At 37.1% G+C, this 16597-nt stretch overlaps 1 protein-coding gene across 2 annotated transcripts in view; it reads right to left on the bottom strand.

The window, feature by feature from the left end:
* Positions 1–1131: 1131 nt before the first annotated feature.
* Positions 1132–16597, bottom strand: part of LOC102589150 (exocyst complex component SEC10-like) — a 29358-nt gene continuing 13892 nt past the window's right edge. For both annotated transcript variants that reach the window (XM_006358098.2, XM_006358099.2), the window contains exons 9-25: positions 13926–14017; positions 13454–13619; positions 13294–13370; positions 12846–12944; positions 12655–12745; positions 10291–10376; positions 9484–9657; positions 8692–8745; positions 7534–7659; positions 7327–7419; positions 7031–7177; positions 6749–6846; positions 6382–6466; positions 5408–5466; positions 2553–2651; positions 2383–2466; positions 1132–1619 (exon numbers count right to left, since the gene is read on the bottom strand). In XM_006358098.2, coding sequence (XP_006358160.1) covers positions 1541–1619; positions 2383–2466; positions 2553–2651; positions 5408–5466; positions 6382–6466; positions 6749–6846; positions 7031–7177; positions 7327–7419; positions 7534–7659; positions 8692–8745; positions 9484–9657; positions 10291–10376; positions 12655–12745; positions 12846–12944; positions 13294–13370; positions 13454–13619; positions 13926–14017 — 1709 coding nt within the window. In that variant the 3' untranslated portion in view covers positions 1132–1540. The remainder of the gene's footprint in view (positions 1620–2382; positions 2467–2552; positions 2652–5407; positions 5467–6381; positions 6467–6748; positions 6847–7030; positions 7178–7326; positions 7420–7533; positions 7660–8691; positions 8746–9483; positions 9658–10290; positions 10377–12654; positions 12746–12845; positions 12945–13293; positions 13371–13453; positions 13620–13925; positions 14018–16597) is intronic.

A 16597-nucleotide genomic window follows, 5' to 3' on the forward strand; every position in this document is an offset into this window, starting at 1 on the left:
TTATTTTTATGACTGTGGTGTCCCGACCAGCTTTCGCACACCTCGACTAATTCCACGGGATGCCACCTCCCAACAGCAACAAGTATCAGGTAACCCTGTCCACCAAGGCTAGGACAAATGGAAAGAATCGCCTAGTGTTTTTTTTGTCTCCACTAAGTTTTGAATCTGAGACCTCAGGATTCTCAACCACTTCATTGACCACTAGGTCACACCCTTGAGCGAGTTATGCCAACCCCCTTTCCCGAACGATTTGCATAATTATCAATGGAAGAAGAAGCACAACTGATAATCTGGATAAACCAGTGCAGAAAGTGGTGGAGAAAGTAGCAGTGATCAGAACTTTCGTAGTATTCAAGTTTGTTTTCAGAGGTGGGTTGCTCTGGATTAATCAACAAATAAGAATGGCCAAGAAGAAATTTACTTCTCCAGTACATCATTCTTCTACTCTTAAGTAAGTTGAAATATTGCTTCAGAGAATGTTGTATGGGGCTTTGAAATGGAAGTGCTACATTATGAAAGGACTTGTCTATTATATGTAATGTTGTATAGAAATTTATATACCCTCTTGCCTAGAGTATGATCCCTCATTGTCTTAGGATTAGTTAGCTGCTTACAGATTTTTGTTTATGTGCAGAAAAAACTTTTCCCTAATGAAAAGCTGAGTATTTCACCTTAACATATGAAACTCTGTTTAGATATATGTCCTGTTCATGCAGCATCCAGCAAATATTGATTTCTTGGTTCCACCATTCTTCTGAATTCTGATAATGATATCTAAAGATCTTGCATTTGAGGGTGTGACTAAACGGTTGATGAAGTAGGTGAAAATTATGGGAGACCAAAGCAGGTATCCGATGAGATGAAATAGTTGAGGTGAGTTCAAGCTCGCCCTGCTACCACCGCCGTTGTAGAAAATGATAATTAAAAGCTGCTTATATACAGTATCATGCAAGACTTGCTGCTCTAGCAATTGAGAAAAAAGAGTATCAAATCATTAGTTGTAACTTGTAGCTGAAAGAGAATTTGTCACTCTGTGGCCAACCAGCCAAACAAAGGATCCCAACTTACTTTTCGCAAGGTAAAAGTTTAGTGTAGTATCTAATTCGCAATACACAAGTTTAGAGAAACATGCACATGGTAAAGAAGATAACCTTTACTACAACAACTTCTATAAAGTATAGGACAATCAGTATCTATAACAACAAAACTGGTACATTTCTCTCATCTACTTTTAACAATACAACTGCACACCTAGCATATAAACACACTAGTCACAATTAGCAAAACCTTACGCATGTTCGATACCTAGTTCCACAACATACACCAGCAGATCGTGAAGAAAACAATAAATGATGATTACACAGAAGGGGCTAGGGGCTGCATATGAACTTCCAAGGATGAATTACTCTGAATTAGCAACGTTTCTCTATCTTCAAGCTCAGGTAAAAGACGGCAAGTATAGGAGGTGGAAAGCCCTCACCATACAACTGTATAGCTCTATCCAGCTCACCATTATCGTAAAAGCTCATTGACTTTGGTTCTAACTAGAGCTAGGCAATAAGGAGCTGAGTCTCGCTGCAATTTTTGCACTCTTGTAGTCCTCCCGAAGCTGAATGAACCTGGAGTTCATAGAAAACAGAAGCATTCAAAAATATTAAGTCCTTGAGCATATACTCTTTACTGATTGACAATGAGCTTACAAATGGACCCACTTAGGCCTCATTTATTTTTATTAAACTTGCGATATCTGAATCGAAATGCACGTCTATGTATTAAGATGTGCATTAAGTTTTAGATGTCTGAATCAGAATTCATATATGACCACTAAGTTGTATTAAAATCTGAATACTACATAATTAAGACGGTTTGTTTTCTCAACATCTGAATGTATCAAATTTGCCTTTATTTAAAAGTTCATAAATAAAAAAATTCAAATAAATACTAAATTAATCTAATGCTATATCATTAAAATATTCTTAAAAAAATAATATAACAATCAATGTTGATGGCTAGCACTGTCATGGTTGTGGGTGTTGATTGGAGATTGTGTTGGATGATGGTGGTGGTTATGGGTAGTAGCTAGTGGTGATTATGACTAGCAATAGTGATTAATAGTAGTTGTTGATCGTGATGGTGGTGGTAACAAATAATTGTGGTGGACGATAGCGATAATTAATGGCGGTATATAGTGATGGTTGATGGCCGGTAATAGTCAGTAATTGGTTGTAATGATGGCTGGTGGTAATGATTGTAAAGATGGCTAATGGTGGTGATAATACACGATAGACATGTTTGTAAAACACATTTAATTTTATGAGAAAATCTGCAGGAGAACAGTCTGTTTATTCTCAGTATACAAGGTTACTTAAACATGATAATTACCTCTGTGCATCTTTCCTAATGCTCGGGGTTCCCTCAAAGAGTGTTGATAGACTTTCAGGTGCAACAATAAACACATTTGCCATGCTGGAAAAAAGATCATGAATCAGGTAATCAGGATTATATCATATTTTGTGGATGGCATTCAATTTTTCAAAAAGCTAGCAACTTACATGCCCAGCTGTTCAAATTTCTCATCAACTGAAGGGGCATTGAAACTACGAACAAACTCCCCATACTCTGTTATATCACGCTTCAAACGCAATCCTCCACTACAATAGACAAAAGAGATATTATGCAATGTACAAGAAAGCACAAACTCGTTTATTCCGTCACCTGTGTCTACTTTGCCATGGTTTCAATTTCAGAAAGAGACATGGAACAGGTAAGAAAAACATCACGAGTGACTGACCAAGTCATAAAACAATGGAGCGAATTGAGTTTATATAGAAGTGTGCAATTAAATGCACACAGGGATACACAATGACTCTAAATGTGAGTAGACGATAAAGCATTAAAGAGAGTGTGATAGTTATTTTAAATTACTGAGTGTACAGGGGATTTACTTAGCATTGCAAAAAGAAATAGAGGTGCAGCACCCAGAAAACTTGGATTAATCCGAGTAAATGATCCCCTTTGGACTAGTGCCTAGCTTATCACTTGAGAAAAATAAGAGAATATGCTACAAACAATTTACTAGTTAGCACTGATAACAAGAAAAACAATTCACTAGTTAGTACTTCTTTTTTAATGACCAGGAAATCTGCTATTTTCATCTTCGGAACTCAGTTGCTATTTGATTCTACCCTCCACCCTTCTCCACTAAAGCACCTGACTTGGTTTACCAGTCATGATTTGAACTAGTGATGTACGCCTACCATACATCCACGCTGTAGTCTGTACTGCCTTCATCACTGAACCAAAGCCCTGGAGCTAGTACTTGTTTCTTTGTAATCTTGATATACATAGTCACAAGAGTACCAAAAAATGATACAAAACTCATGCTTAATCATTCTCATGCGTGCAACACCTCCCTTTTTTTCTTTCCTTGGTGGAGAAACTTGCCGGGTATTCTCTCAAAACTGGAGCCTGCAAAATTTTCTTTACTTACTCAACTCTGCATACATTTCATAGTAATACACACATACACTGACAAACTCAAGGATTTCCAGACAACGCTTCAAGCTAGCCCAAGATCTAAAATGTCACAGACATCATAGAATAAACTGTTTATACCAATCATGACTAGAGTCAACCTACCAACCAAAACCAGATTGTTTCTATGGATTATTTCACAAAAATAAGTATTAGGTTTGGTTTTTGGACTATAGGCTATGGAATATTTCACAAAAAGATCCGTTTTTTTTTAATACATCAACTCTGTTCACTGGAATTAGTATCTAGCTATTGTTCATTAATGTAATCTTTCTTAACCAATTATCAAATGATCATTAATTTATATAATCTGGATTACTTTACATAATCAAAACTTAACAGGTCTAAGATTAAGTAAAAGGTGTCCAACAAAGTGGCAAGATGAGCAAATTGATCTCTTTCAGATGAATAGCAATTGATAGATCAAAGTTCACAAGAGCAGAAACCAAATAGGAGAGAATATCATGAAACTGAACGTAAAAACTTTTAATAAGGAAAGTGTTAAGGGCTTTTTTTTTTTTTTTTTGAAATGGTAAATGTGTATTCGTCACCAAAAAATCTTTTTTTTGACCAAAAGATTTTTTTATAGGTGAGCTTGACAAACATATTTATTTCCAATTTCTCCAGTCAGACTTAATAATTTGGTCATATATCCAGAGTTCCAACCACTTAACGCCATTCAGATTGTAGAAGCTTTTGTTGGGAACTGTTTTATCATAATATGTGACTGAAACAGTTGGACAATTTTCTGCATAGGAGCTCCACGGATTCCCGAATACAGTCATGTACCAAAGAAAAGACCAGATCTGCTCAACACACATAGAATGAAAAATAGAAGATCTGGAACATAAGAAAGCTGACTCGAAATCTACAAATCTTTTATTTATCCATGTCATTGCATGGCATGAACTGTAGATAGTTTCTTACTTTAGCTTTAGGCAAGTCATAAAGAAAATATGGAGAAGTCTAATTGTCCTCAATATATAGAACATCTCTTCAGGACGTCTCAGCAAACTTATCTCCACATCCCATAGGACAGAATTGTGGAAAGCGATAATGAATTGAAGACAAGCAGGTTAAAGAGGGTTGAATTGGGCATAGAACTGGGCTAAGTTGAAGATTGTTTTAAAATGGGTTAATGATTAAACGGATTAAAATTTAGCCCCTTTTTAAAAGAACTGGGGGTAGGGAAAGGAGAAATGGAGGTGGGGGATTACAAGAAGGGGGAATCAAACCATCACCAACAGAGTCAACCCATAAAATTCTGGGAGGGTAAAAAATATTTGGGCCACATTTGACACCCCTAAATATGAGCTTAACTAGAACAACATGATCAGTAAGGGTTTATTTTACCGACTCCAAATTGCTTCGGATTTGAGACGTAGCGTAGTTTGTTGTTGTTCTTGTTGAGTAATGATGGTGCTTTTCAAAATGATTTTACTTCTTACCCCAAGAATGATCCTTGAAGCATCAGTACACAAGTTGATGCGTGACTATAAACAGAAGGAGATGAAGAGTAATCTCGTGTCTGGCCTTTAATCTATTAGCAAAAACATCACAACTATTGAACTTCATGAAACTAGATTCCCACCTGGTTTACAATCTACCGAATAGAGACTTTATATTTCTTTAATTTCTATAATGTTGAAATGACACAAACATCAGAAATTTCTCTTTTGGCTTTATGCAATAGAAATATTAGCTGGCAGATAGCTTTCTAAACTCACTGACACTAGTGGAAGTATAAGCATTAGCTTGCTATAGGCAGGAAACTATTCCTACTATGGATCTTATAAGTCACTATGTAATTTTTGCAACTCCAATTTTATTAACTTAAACAAGCAGCAATAACAGCAATACCGAAAGGAAGTACCTTGCATTGAAGGTGAACTTTTGCCAATGATTAAGCAATCCTTTGTGTAAACGATTCCCCTATTAAAAGAGAAAAACATACACCATATTGTTACCAGAAATTTTGATTCTAAGAACTACAAACTGGAAAAAATTGCAGATAATATAATCAGCTGTATCAACACAACACATTGTGGACAGCTGAAAAACAGCCTAAATATTAACATGTTCCCGACAGTCAAAAAACAATAACATGGTGTCGCAGAGAAATTCTCCTTCTATTTTAAAATGCAGGTTTAGTAGTTTAAGTCGCTTGGAGCTTCCATTTGTTAGGATTTTTGAAAGTTACGGGCTATGGCATGTTTAAGGCCATCTTAATATATTCATGTAAATAAAACCAATAACAATAGCAACAACTATACCTCAGTCCCAACTCCCAAATAAGTTGGGGTCATTTATATGAACTTTCACTGACCATGTTATTCCATTTAAACCCATCTCATGCCAACATTATGCAAATACAAATAAGAAGTAATAGAAGTTCTCTATATTTCCTAAACGTATAAATATCTTAAAAGCTAAGCCATTCCTAGAAAGCATAGGACCTAGTGAAAGTGTCAACATGTCTATAACATGTTGTCAACCAATAGGTATCGCCTATATAGATCCTTTTCTTCCCACCCATCTTTCACAAAGTTTGCATTGATCCCCAGAAATTGTATGTCCTCAAAGACAACTTCCTTCCAGCTGATTTTAGGTCTACCTGCCCTCTTTTAACACCTACACTCACACCGTGGTGACGTGGTCCATGTAAATAAGACTAAAAAAGAAATAAAAAAATTAAAGCATTAACCAGTAGGATCAAGGAACACCTAGCATAACTTGTAGAATAAGATGGAGCAATATCAAGCAAATAACTTAACACACTGAACATTGTCAGCATTTAGGGGTCAGACTAGGATATAAGAGTATGCAGAAATAAGAACAGGAATATACCAATTCAGTCAAAAAGGCTTGTTTGTTAAGCCCTTCCAGCGCTGTGAATGCCGATTCAAGCACCCTTGAAAGGTATGCAACAACTCTGATAAAGGGAGAAGCCATAAGAATACAGGAAATATCCTTCAGAAAAGAAAAAAAAACTTAAGATGTATTACGAGGGAAAGAGACAAGAAAATATATGAAAGGCCAAACACTATGCATAGGAGATTTCGGACTCCAATGCATTCTTGACATATTTAGAATGGCGTGTGTTGATATTTTGAAAGCCAGTTAAATAATAGGCAGCTTAATATCCTTCCAGAGATCATCTTATTATAGTTTCTCTACTCTACATGGCATAAGTAAAGCTTAAATTAGTGCAGACTTTGAACAAGCTTGCGTTGGCCGATGGTCAGGGACAATGCTGTCATCAGGTGATCGATAATCTGCGACCTTTTGTTCAGTTGACAGTACGCGTTCCACCTGAGAACAGTCAAAGAAAGTGTAACCTAATATCAAACGTAAACTTTGATCTGAAAGGAAACAAAATAGAATCTGAGAAATTCAAAACGACTGATAAAAGGTGCCATTGTGATTGTAATAATGAGGCCAAGTCCCACATAAGACTACCACAACCGTCAAACACATTAAATGTTACAAATCAGACCTCTGCCATAACAGTTTCAATGCACTGCTGAAGCCCCTTATAAGCAGCACCCTCTGCACTTGACATAGCTGTAGCCATTTCTTCACAGGAAGCAGCATGCGCACCATCCACAGGTAGTAAAAGTCGAGATATAGAGTTCGCAAAATACTGAAGAAAAGGAGTTCAATGAGAACCCAAAAAGAGACGACATGAGATTGTGTTTATTTTTCTTTAAAACTGGTAAATTTGTACATGAGATTGTGTTATATTTTAATCACAAAGATTTTCACTAGTTCACTAGCATCAAACCAACATACTTGCTGCACAATAGCCACACTGCTCCCACAGCGTTGCACAGAAACCATGAAAGATCTGAAACTGCTTTCACCAGCAGCAGCTGCTGCTTCTGCCTAAATACCACAGATGATATGGTTAAATCAGCTAATCTATGACTGTATACTCATGCACAAGGAAAATTTACATATTTTTCAGACTGTAGTAGGCATGAATGCCAAAGTAATTACCGCGGAAGCAGCTGCAGCAGCAACCCTTCGACTTACACTAGGAAGTACAAATCTTTCCCTTAAAGCAGCAGCCTCAGTGAGACTGTCTCTGGCTCTTTCAAGACCTTCAGTTATGTATATGCTCACCTGCAAGAGTTGGAATAAGGCAGCTAATGATACCACGTAAAAATGACAGAGAACAATGGCAGAGCTATCCTCCCTCATTGAATATGCTACATTACTAATGCAAGGTCGTTAAGTAGGAAAGGATCCATACATAAATTCCAGTCTCCAAAAAGTAGAAGAAATAAAAGGATATCTATGTACAATGAATTACACTCAACCTCCCAAAAAAGGAATATTCAATTACATAGTCCGCATGCCAAATGAAAATAACGTAAATACTTCCAGCTAGAGCCATTAAAATGGGCTTAGCCCATGGGGCCGGTCCAACCCAACCCGCTACCGGGGTAGGGTTGGGATATGATTTTTCAAGCCCATTTAAAACTAGGGCTTATAAGCCCATGGGCCAAAGCTATTTATATAAGGGTAACTTACAAAAATCTCACTAGTGTATGAGCTGATCACTTAGATGCACATTATGTTGTAATATTACGAATCTTACCAGATTTTGGACGCTTTGGTGAGTCCAGATACATATAACTCGGGATACATGGACTTAAAATTATGTAATTTATTCTAGATACACTCTATCCAAGTGGATTCGCATATATCTAATTAGATACATAGACAAATCCCGCACCCTCGCCTCCCTCCCATCTCGCTCGCCACTCTATATGGAATGCATCACACCAGATACATGTATCTCGCGTATCTAGCATCCTAGATACATGTTAATCACACTAGATTTTTTGCTACTGTTATTGAAACAACACCATTGTTTGTCATATTTGATTTGAAAATCTTCTCATTTTCTTTAAGTTGGAGAATTTTAAGTTTGAAAAAAAAAGAAGGGCTAGCCCCCCCCAGCTCGCGACCCTTCTAGGGTTGGGTTGGGTTGAGCATTTTTCAGGCCCTTTCAAATAAAGGACCGGCGCGCCCTAGCCCATCAAATTCCTTGGCTCATGAGGCTTGGGCCTGGTGGGGCTGGGCTGGCCCTTTTTGACAACTCTACTTCCAGCAGAAACAAACTTTGAAATAGAAAGGTAGTGAACTTACTTGGTCCAGAAGGCATGTAAAAACAGCCCTTACATTAGCAGCAATTGCAGCAGGCTGTACAAAAAAATTACCAAGCAATTAGTTCAATCCTGTAGGTCTGAAACGAATCAGTTTGGATCAATATCAAAGGCCGAGGACAAGGACTGCACCAGTCTACAGGAAACAGACACATGACATTTGATTATTTTAATCCTCTAACATGACCGATAAACTTATCAGAAAAAATGTTGTCTTTAGTCTTCTTTAGAACTGTTCGCTAATTAATTCACTTTGTGTGTGTCTCTCTGTAGCATTCAGGCTCAATACAATATATATTCTCTTGGATCTTCCACCTAGCTAATTTTATAAATCAGGAAGCTGTGCCCAACCATCTCAAAGGTATATATGCATTCCAAGAAAGAGTAGGTTGTAGCCAGTGCCGTACGCAGAATTTTCCATAAGCGTTGTCACTATTAAATTGGGCCTTACAGGTTCTAAATATTGGGCCAAACTGCCAAAAGCCCAAAATTGCATTTGCAAAAAAAAAAAAGAGGTTGTGCAGGTTTGATCCCGCAACTCTCACGCAAAAGTTGGAACACCCATGACCCAACCACCAAGCTACTGAGTAACATTGGTACAAACAGAGTCCTTTTAACATTTCTACCTTTCATAATTGTTTTATTTATTACTTTTATAGGTATATCTAGTTAAAAAAAATCAACGAAACGGTGTCACGTGACACCCCTTGGACCAACGTAAATCCGTCCCTGGTTGTAGCTCCCTGCAACATCCTGAAGCATATGTCACATATACCTGTGATGAAAACAAAGTGCATCTGGATACTGCTTCTTCATTCCAACGAACAAACTCTGTCACCACAGTAACAGAAATTTGCTGGTGAGAGGATGCCATTGAAGCACCTTTTGAGCGTCCAATTGTCCCAGATGACTCGGAGGATTGCTGGCCTTCAGCACGTAGCTCCTCCATCTGCAAGGTATAACCAAAGTGTGTTAACGCTAGTTCATGAGTAAGAATCAGTATAATGATATTTTATCAGTGGAATGCTTCATAAACACCGAGTTCGGCAACTTGTTGCAAGTTTATGGCACTAATTATGATCTTTTTCTTCTAACAGTGTACCTCCCAAAGTTCAAAATTGCTTAATGGTTTTCAGAAAAACATGAGTCAGATATCATACAAATAGATTAGGTAAGAATCCACCCAACGTAGTCCTATTGAAACTTATTTGGGCTCTGCAAGGAAATAATCTCAAGCTTTCCACAACCTGCTAACACAGCCAATTGACAGTCCATAAATCTTATCCCTTTCTCTCTTCAGACTCCAGTTTATTACTTATATATATATACATATGTATATATATATATATATATATATATATAGATATATATCACCATCATCATCATCATAACCAAATAAAATACTGGAAAGCAGATATGTTAACATTTAGAGTGTTATTTCCAGAGTTATTTATCTCCATGCTGTAGAGGCGTCTTTATAAATTTTTCTTCTGCAAGTTAAGACCAAAAGGAAAGAGAGAACTAGACAGAGATATATCCTAAAATTAAGATGATGGACCACTAAGAGACAGACTGTCCCAACCTTAGCTTTGTAGAGTTGTCTAAGAGAGGCCTGCTCGTACTCAATGTATATGTCTTTGTGGGGTAGAAACAGGGATTCTGTTAAACCTGTCCAGAAGAAAAACAACATGAGATTGTAATGCACAAACACCAAAGTCACGATCAAGTACAACAGAAGCTAAGGTGCAACCATATTTAAACAGTAGAAAACTTCTTCAACAAAAAGTGTTGCAGTGCAATTATGCTTGATTTTACCAATCAAAATCTTTCTGTACATTTATTTTTTTGTGGAAGTAAGATGTTATATGAGCATGGCATTTTCTGTACTTTTTGGGAACTCAAGCAGATAGAATGACAGGATAGCACAAGAAAGGTCAGGTTTTAGATTTGATATTAGATCCACATATTCTCCATTGTAGTTAGTTCTATTTTAACTAAAGATAACTATGTCAGCAACTAGGAAGAGTAGCATTCAATGTTAGAATGCTAAAGGTTAAATAAGAATATTAGAAGTGCCCAGTTCTAAAGTAAGGTATTCTCCAACATTGGACAGATAACATATGTGTATCGTGGTTGACACCAATAAAGACTAAAGAGGTGTGTCTTTTATTTATCCAATCACCGAATCATCAGTATCTCTTCTTCTCTTATTTTCTCATATGGTATCAATCCTCTACAATCTAGGTAAAGATCCAAGTACTTCAGTCTACTGGGAAGGTCAGCTGACTAGAGTTTTTCTGTTCTTTTACACCGTTGGTAAAGGCTAGCCTAAAGCACATTTCAGCCCTGAAGCATGGTGAAGCCCACGTTGGGTGCTTCACCTTGCTTAATAGGCGCTTTAGGTCAAGGTGCTAAGGTGTGTGCAACCTCACCAACGGGGGTTTCTGTCTTCAAGGACACAACAACATATATAAATAATTCAACTATAGATTTTCCATTCTTTTGTCCAAATAATCATTTTTTGTATTTATAGTTACATTTTCTTGCATTACATTTCTTTTTTTTGTTCTCTCTTCATTGGTGGTTTTTCTGCGGTTAGCCTATAGTTTGATTGCATTTAAAGCTCCAACATACTTTGACGCTTTTTTACTTTTCACTTTTCACTAATTTGCTCTTTTATAATTTTAGTACTGATACTGTAAAGATGGATCTTGGGCCCAACTCAACCCCAAAAGCTAGCTCATGAGGGGAGGATTGTCCAAGTCCATATAAGAGACCAAATTCCCATCCCTTATCCGATGTGGAATTCTTAACACTCCTGCGCACGCCCAGACCTTGTCAATTGGAGCATGGACACTATAATATGGGGGCCCAACATTGGCGAATAAAGAATTGGGATGGGTCTGGCTCTGATACCATGTAAAGATGGATCTTGGGCCTAAATCAACCCCAAACTAGCTCATAAGGGGAGGATTGTCCAAAGTCCTTATAAAGAGACCAAATTTTCATCCCTTTTCCGATGTGGGAATTCTTAACAGATACCATGCTAGCGGAACCACTCTTAATTTCGGTGCACATTTCAGTCTACTGTGCTCTTTTTTCCTGAACGTTCTAGCAGCACACACATTTTTCGATGAAGAGAAGTCGCGTGAGTTTGTTTTGCATAAGTTTTAAAATTAACCTTAGATTCTCGCTTTTCTCTCTAAAGCGCAGAGCTTCTCGCTTCGACACCAAAAGCGCATGCTTTCTTTTCCTCCGGCGCCTCACTTCAGTGGCAGAGAAGCGCTGAAGCTCGCGCTTTTAATAACACTGGTTGGTAGTTCCTTCAACGATCTATAAACGAGCAGGCTTCACTATCCCAATTCTACCTTCTTTTTTCCCCATTCAATAATTGAAAATATCCAATCTTCTTTCTTTTGCTTCTACCTCCCATTCAATTAATTGATCTTCTTCCTTTACGCCAGAAGGAAAAAATCAAAAGAAAAAACTTCTCTGTCATCTTTTTTCACAACCGAGTAGATCAAACTTATTAGCTGCTTATTCTTCTGCTACTTTTTAGTTGTTTTCTAGCAATCTTCATTGTTTTTTCACTTCCTCGAGACGAGAAAAATGAACTGTCTGCAAGTGAATTGGGGTAAATCTTTTTTTTTACATCCAATAGCAATACCTTCTAGTGTAGCGCTTTAGACATTTGTCACAGCCCTTATTGTTTCCTCATCTTAGTTAATAAAGCTATTTCAGAGTCACGACACTGACAAAAAAATTTGGGGCTTGTACATGTCTCCATAAAAGTGCATCTCAAAATATTATTTTGGAGCAATATTTGGTCCAAATGAAAAGCAGTTATATGCAGATCTTTGTATCTTCACTTGAATCTCCATCACATTTACACAATAAAAATTCAACCAGATGTTTGCAAGGATGAGATGATGGAAAGTATTTCTACCTTCAACATCCAAGTCGCCACACCCTACACCACGCAAGTCTCTAGCAAGCTCTTGTGTCTTCTCATATGCCACGGCTAGCAATCTGAGATACTGAATGCACAAAAATGAATAAAAAAGGATAAATTAGTGGCTCATGTTTTTCCCTCAAGGTCTGTACGAACAGAAGAAAATTCATTGTCATGTTACTCACTAATATAAGTCCTCCTTCTTCCATGGGAGGTGGACTAACAAGAGACGGTTTCAGTAAGAGTTTCTCAAGTAGCTTTGGAACACGATCCTCCAAGACACGCTGAACAACCACCACGGTTTAGTCACTATATAACAATCCACAGTACAGTTTTTACAGTGACACATTCGGCAATCATTTTAACTTGAACGGCAACACCAGAATCAATAGAGAATAGAAGATGGCTTAGAGGAAGCTCAAAGCATCTATAGGGAACAATGTTCAGAAAAAACAGTAAATATTCATAAGAAAGTAGTATGCTAAGTCATCTAGCAAGAAATTTTTTAGCAAAATCACTCTGCCCATATTCTGAGCTAGCTTGTTTTATTACTGGCATGCACCATCACACCAGAAGAAGATAATTCAACAACTAACTACCTCAAGCACAACGCCAGTAATAATACAACCATACCTGAACTAGTATTGACATTACATCATTTGGGGACGGAAAAACAGCTGCTATTGTGGCTGCTTCTTTGCGCACAGTCTCTGAAATTAAATCCAAGGCATCAAGAGGCATGAATTGAAAAGAAAACCACTTTTCGATTCAGATCAATTTCAGTTTTTATAACCTGTAATCTCTTTAAAAATTGAAGAAAGACCACGTGCAACATTGCTAGGGCTGGGTTGTGCACCCTGATCTCCAAGAACCAATTCAGCATCTGCATTCATGACCTCCAGATCGAACATTGGACATAATCCCACATAGTGTTGCATAGCACTGGTACCCCGGTTAAACTAATTTCCAACATTAATATGTCAAAATCAGAAAAAGTTTCTGAATGTATATAACCTAGAATCCGATACTGAATTCTAAGTAAACAACGAAAATTTCAGATGGCACTCAAAAGGGAAGCAACCAACATGATCTAGAATGAAAAAGTAAATAACAATTCTCATAAAGCTCCATGTTATCTGTACACTTTCTTTTTAAAAAAATCATGATCAGCTGCACCTTATCACAGTTGTTCCGTAGAACAACTTTACACATGGAGATTTCACCTGAGGAACAAAATGATAGGTCTACATAATTTACTTGTTTACCTGTGACAAAATTTTAGCGCATTCCCGCATTGTAGACAGCTCACGTTTCTGTGAAGCCAAATCAAATCGAGATAGTAATCTGTTTTCCAGCTCTACAGCCACAAAATAAGAAAAAAACTTAATCTGTCCTTTAACAAGAAAGCAAACTCTATTGAATTGTAAGTAAAAGGCAAGGAAGAAAATTAAGTATGGATAATGAGAGTTCTCACTTCTTTCTTTTAATCAGTAAGTTGCCACAGTTTCTATAAATGTTATTTTCTCAACATCATCGTTCTACAAATCGTGCATACCATATATACTATCAATCAATCAACTACGTCTAAATTCTAAATTATTTGGTGTCAACTTTATGAATCCTCTGTATTTACTCCATTCTATCAGGTCTATTTCTTCTGCATGCAAGATTGGTAGATAACTTGTTTCCTAGGGAAAATTAAGGGTTAATATCTAGAGGTTTTCTAAATCTCACTTATTCTTACATGTACATATATGTCTTCAAATAGAATAGCAAGACTTTATGAACAAATCTAATGTAAATATAACAACAACTAAGTCTAAACATTTAAAGCAGAAGGAAAACAAGGAAGAGTAAAAAAAGTAACTGCCAAACACAGGAGAACATTAACAGCGGAAACCTTCCCCAGTACCACCTAAGACAGATCTTAAATTGCAGTACTATGTGTCCGACTCATAAAAAAACGCATGAAAGAAAAGACGGACTTCATATAATGGTTTCTATCTCAGTTCATACCAAGATCACTTTCAACTATATGGTTAAAACAGATAACAGTTACCAATTTCAAAAAATATATGGTTAAAACAGATGCCTAAAAATTAAGCTCTGTCAATTTTGTTGTGTACTTACTTAAAAAAAAACACTAGCACTCTGAGCTACATCAATTCTGACTTATAAGGGGTCATTATTAGCATACCTCATACATATACATATTTTGAGAAGGCATGTGTCTACATATAATTTTTTGAGAAGGCATACCTCAATGCATATATTTATCAACTTCTTTTCTCTTTGCCCTTTTTCTTTTGGTTGATAACAGTACAATAGGGGTTAACTTGTTGGCACCTAGATTAACCAACTGAAAACCTGCTACCTCCAACCAACACAACTCTAGGGTTACTCTAATTTGTCCTCATGTCGATCAAGATTAGACAAGTGGAAAGATACATTCGCATTTGGTGTCCTATGTGATGAGAATGCACCACCAAGAGTTGAGACAAAGGTAAGTTTATGGAATGGTTGTCAGACCAACTATGTTGTATGGAGCAAAGTGTTTGCCAGTCAAGAACTCACACGTCCAGAAAATGGAAGTAGCAAAAGTAAGGATGCTTAGATGGATATGTGGGCACACTAAGAGAGACAAGATTAGGAACGAGGATTACCGGGCAAGGTGGGGATGGCCTTCATGGTGGAGATGTGGGAAGCAAGACTGAGATGGTTTGGGCATGTGAAGAGGAGGAGGAGCACAGATGCCACAGTAAGGAGGTGCGAGAGGTTGACGGCGATAGTATTAAAGAGAGGTATAGGTACTCCGAGGAAGAATAGGAGAGAGGTGATTACACATAACATGGCACATCTACAACTCATCAAGGACATGATCCTAGACAGGAGGGCATGATGTTCGAGGATTAAGGTAGAAGGTTCGTAGGTAGTCGAGCAATTTCTTTCTTTTCTTTGGGTCAGAGGATGGTTCTAGTCAAACATGGTATTATTAGTATCATTCTACCATTTTCTTACTCTTCAATTCTAACACTATTGTTGTTTATTTTGCTTTGGTTATCTTTACTCTTTTTGCTATAAATACTTTTTTTTTCTTTGATATTTTCATCATAGCTTGTTTTACTCGTGTATTTTTCAAAACTGTTTAGAAAAATGTTTTTCTTGAGTCGAGGGTCTATTGTAAACAACCTCTCGACCCCGCAGAGTTAGGGGTAAGGTATGCATAAACCCCACCCTTGTCAGATCCTACTTGTGGGATCACACTGGGTATGATGTTGTTGTTGTTGTTGTGATTGGCTTGTCTCTAGATGGATTTCTCGTCATAAGAAGTAAGTGCTAGAGATGTGGTGTGATGTTTTGCATTCAAGGCCTTTGGTAAAGCTACTAAAGGTAGATCCAGGGGGTTTCAAATAAATCACAATATACAGAGCATCAACAGTGCCAACCAATGTATGTGACAATCAAAGGAGAGCTAAAAGTTTGAAGAAGCATTTTGGCAAGGTGCAGGTTAATATCACTTTTCATTATGCAGCCGTGAGTATCTGCTGCAAAACCTTACCTATCAGAAGTTGTTTCTCAAAACAAATTAAAAAAAGAAATCTCACAAACCAAAAAAAAAAAAAAAATCACGAATAAAGGAAATAAAACAGGATAAAGCTCAAAGAATTCCTTTAACTGAATACATAGCTCTAGTGCTCGACAAGCTACTCAAATTTAACCTAGCACATAAGCAATTAAAATAGTTATATTTGATTTAATAATTCTATTCTAAATTAAAAATGAATAAGTAAATAAACAAAAACCAACATGGTCAAACCCAAATAGCTCACAGAAAGGCCTCCCTAAGTTAACAACCCAAGTCTAGTTTCCTTCTGTCTTAGCTATCCACTCATCACTTGGTATATCTCACTATCTTTTCGATAAATCCCAAATTTCT

This window comes from Solanum tuberosum, unplaced genomic scaffold, assembly GCF_000226075.1.
Source record: "Solanum tuberosum cultivar DM 1-3 516 R44 unplaced genomic scaffold, SolTub_3.0 scf00268, whole genome shotgun sequence".
In the NCBI taxonomy this organism is placed as follows: domain Eukaryota; kingdom Viridiplantae; phylum Streptophyta; class Magnoliopsida; order Solanales; family Solanaceae; genus Solanum; species Solanum tuberosum.